The following is a 1,523-nucleotide window of genomic DNA, read 5'->3' as shown; positions in this document are numbered from 1 at the left end:
GTGCTAAAAGGTAATCATCCCTCTAGATCGTGCTGCCAAGGCAAAGCAGAAAAGCTGAACTGCTTTTCAAAAAAAAACCAAAAAACAAAACAACCTAGTCCAGAGAGAAGACGTTACTCTTCAGGACTGTCATTCAAGACCTCAAACAGATGTAGACTGCTTTAAAAAGAGTAAAACACTTTTTTTCCCTAAATGTTTCACTGAGCAGAATAGGCAGTCGCCATTGCATCTGGAAAGCAAAAATAAACTGTCCCTGTTTGACTAGGGTGCCTTTCTGTAGCAGTAGTGATGCAGTGCACTCTGTACTGCATGTGGGAAAGCAGAATCTGATTTCTAAAATTCATTCTTGTAAAGTTCTTTCTGTGCAAATTTCTTTCAAATGCAATAATTAACTTTTTAATAAGCCATGGAAGCAAGGTGCTTTAATTGTCCACATTTGAAATAGTCTGGCTTATTATTAAGTAAATAACTATGTAATAGAATAACCTGCCAGAGGGAAGTATTTAAAAAGATAAATTGCCTTTTAAGTTCCGTGAATTGGTGTATCGAAAGACAAACTACAGCTAGTTCCTGCTCTCAATTTCTGATATTTTAGCAAAAATAAATTTTCTGTGCTGATCCCCTATTATAAGAGCTCAGAGCAAACATTTTTAAGCATATAACTTGAAAGGTATATTGATTATTTTTCTCTATAATTGTTTTTTTCTCTTGTAAGTACAATATCAAGTCTTGGGGTCATTCTTGCATGCTGAGGCAGACTGCAGCAATGAGTGATACATGTGTTGACTAACTCCTTAGCTGTAAATAAATAAAAAAATAATTAAAAAGAGAAGTTGTGCAGATGGCTTTGAACTATGTTCTTCTGCTGACAGCTCAATAAATCATTAATTGTGTCAGTGCTAGAAAGTGTTCTACTGTGGATTTTTAAGAGCGCTATTCAGCATCCTCTGATCCATGCATGGAATTTCCATTAAATGTCACAGTTTTTAAACTGGCCTTCTTTTTTGTGCTTGCAATTTAGAGGCACAAGTACAGTCACTTACTCATTTCTGGTTAGAGCTTCTCTATCTGATAACACTGTACCGAGCGCTTCCCTCAACTGGCCACACTCTCCTGGTGTGTAGTTCGCAGTCCTGCGAGGGCAGTACCACTTCAGGGCCAGGATGTTTATTGTTCCTAAGAAGATTATCCCAGATTTGCATGTATATGCTTTTTATCTTCTCCGTGATAATTTTATTACAAAACTTTTCGTAAACTCTTTGATTACAAAAGCTTTCTGATGGACAGAACAACATGGTTACTAACATAAAATATTCTTTAGATGTGGCTTTAAAACCAGCAAATGAGTTAAATGATCAGAACTACTTCTGTAATTACAGATGCAAATAATGACCAAGGCTTTGATTCAACTGTGACAGCAGCTGTTATTGGAATTGTCATCCCTGTCGGTAAGCTGACTTGATTTAACCTCTGAAGGAGATCATACCAAAATGCTAGTGTAAATACAGTCTCCTGACTTTCCG

The 1,523-nt window shown here is 36.6% G+C and overlaps 1 protein-coding gene across 1 annotated transcript in view; it reads left to right on the top strand.

Annotated features, from left to right (window-relative positions):
• LRP8 (low density lipoprotein receptor-related protein 8, apolipoprotein e receptor) overlaps positions 1-1,523 on the top strand; it is a 160,007-nt gene that overhangs the window by 154,674 nt on the left and 3,810 nt on the right. The window contains exon 16 of the mRNA XM_009320196.1: positions 1,380-1,448. Coding sequence (XP_009318471.1) covers positions 1,380-1,448 — 69 coding nt within the window. The remainder of the gene's footprint in view (positions 1-1,379; positions 1,449-1,523) is intronic.

This window comes from Pygoscelis adeliae, unplaced genomic scaffold (assembly GCF_000699105.1).
Source record: "Pygoscelis adeliae isolate BGI_AS28 unplaced genomic scaffold, ASM69910v1 Scaffold393, whole genome shotgun sequence".
NCBI classification, from domain to species: Eukaryota; Metazoa; Chordata; class Aves; order Sphenisciformes; family Spheniscidae; genus Pygoscelis; species Pygoscelis adeliae.
Note: the sequence above shows the minus strand (reverse complement) of the source record. Positions and strands in the feature narration are given on the sequence as shown.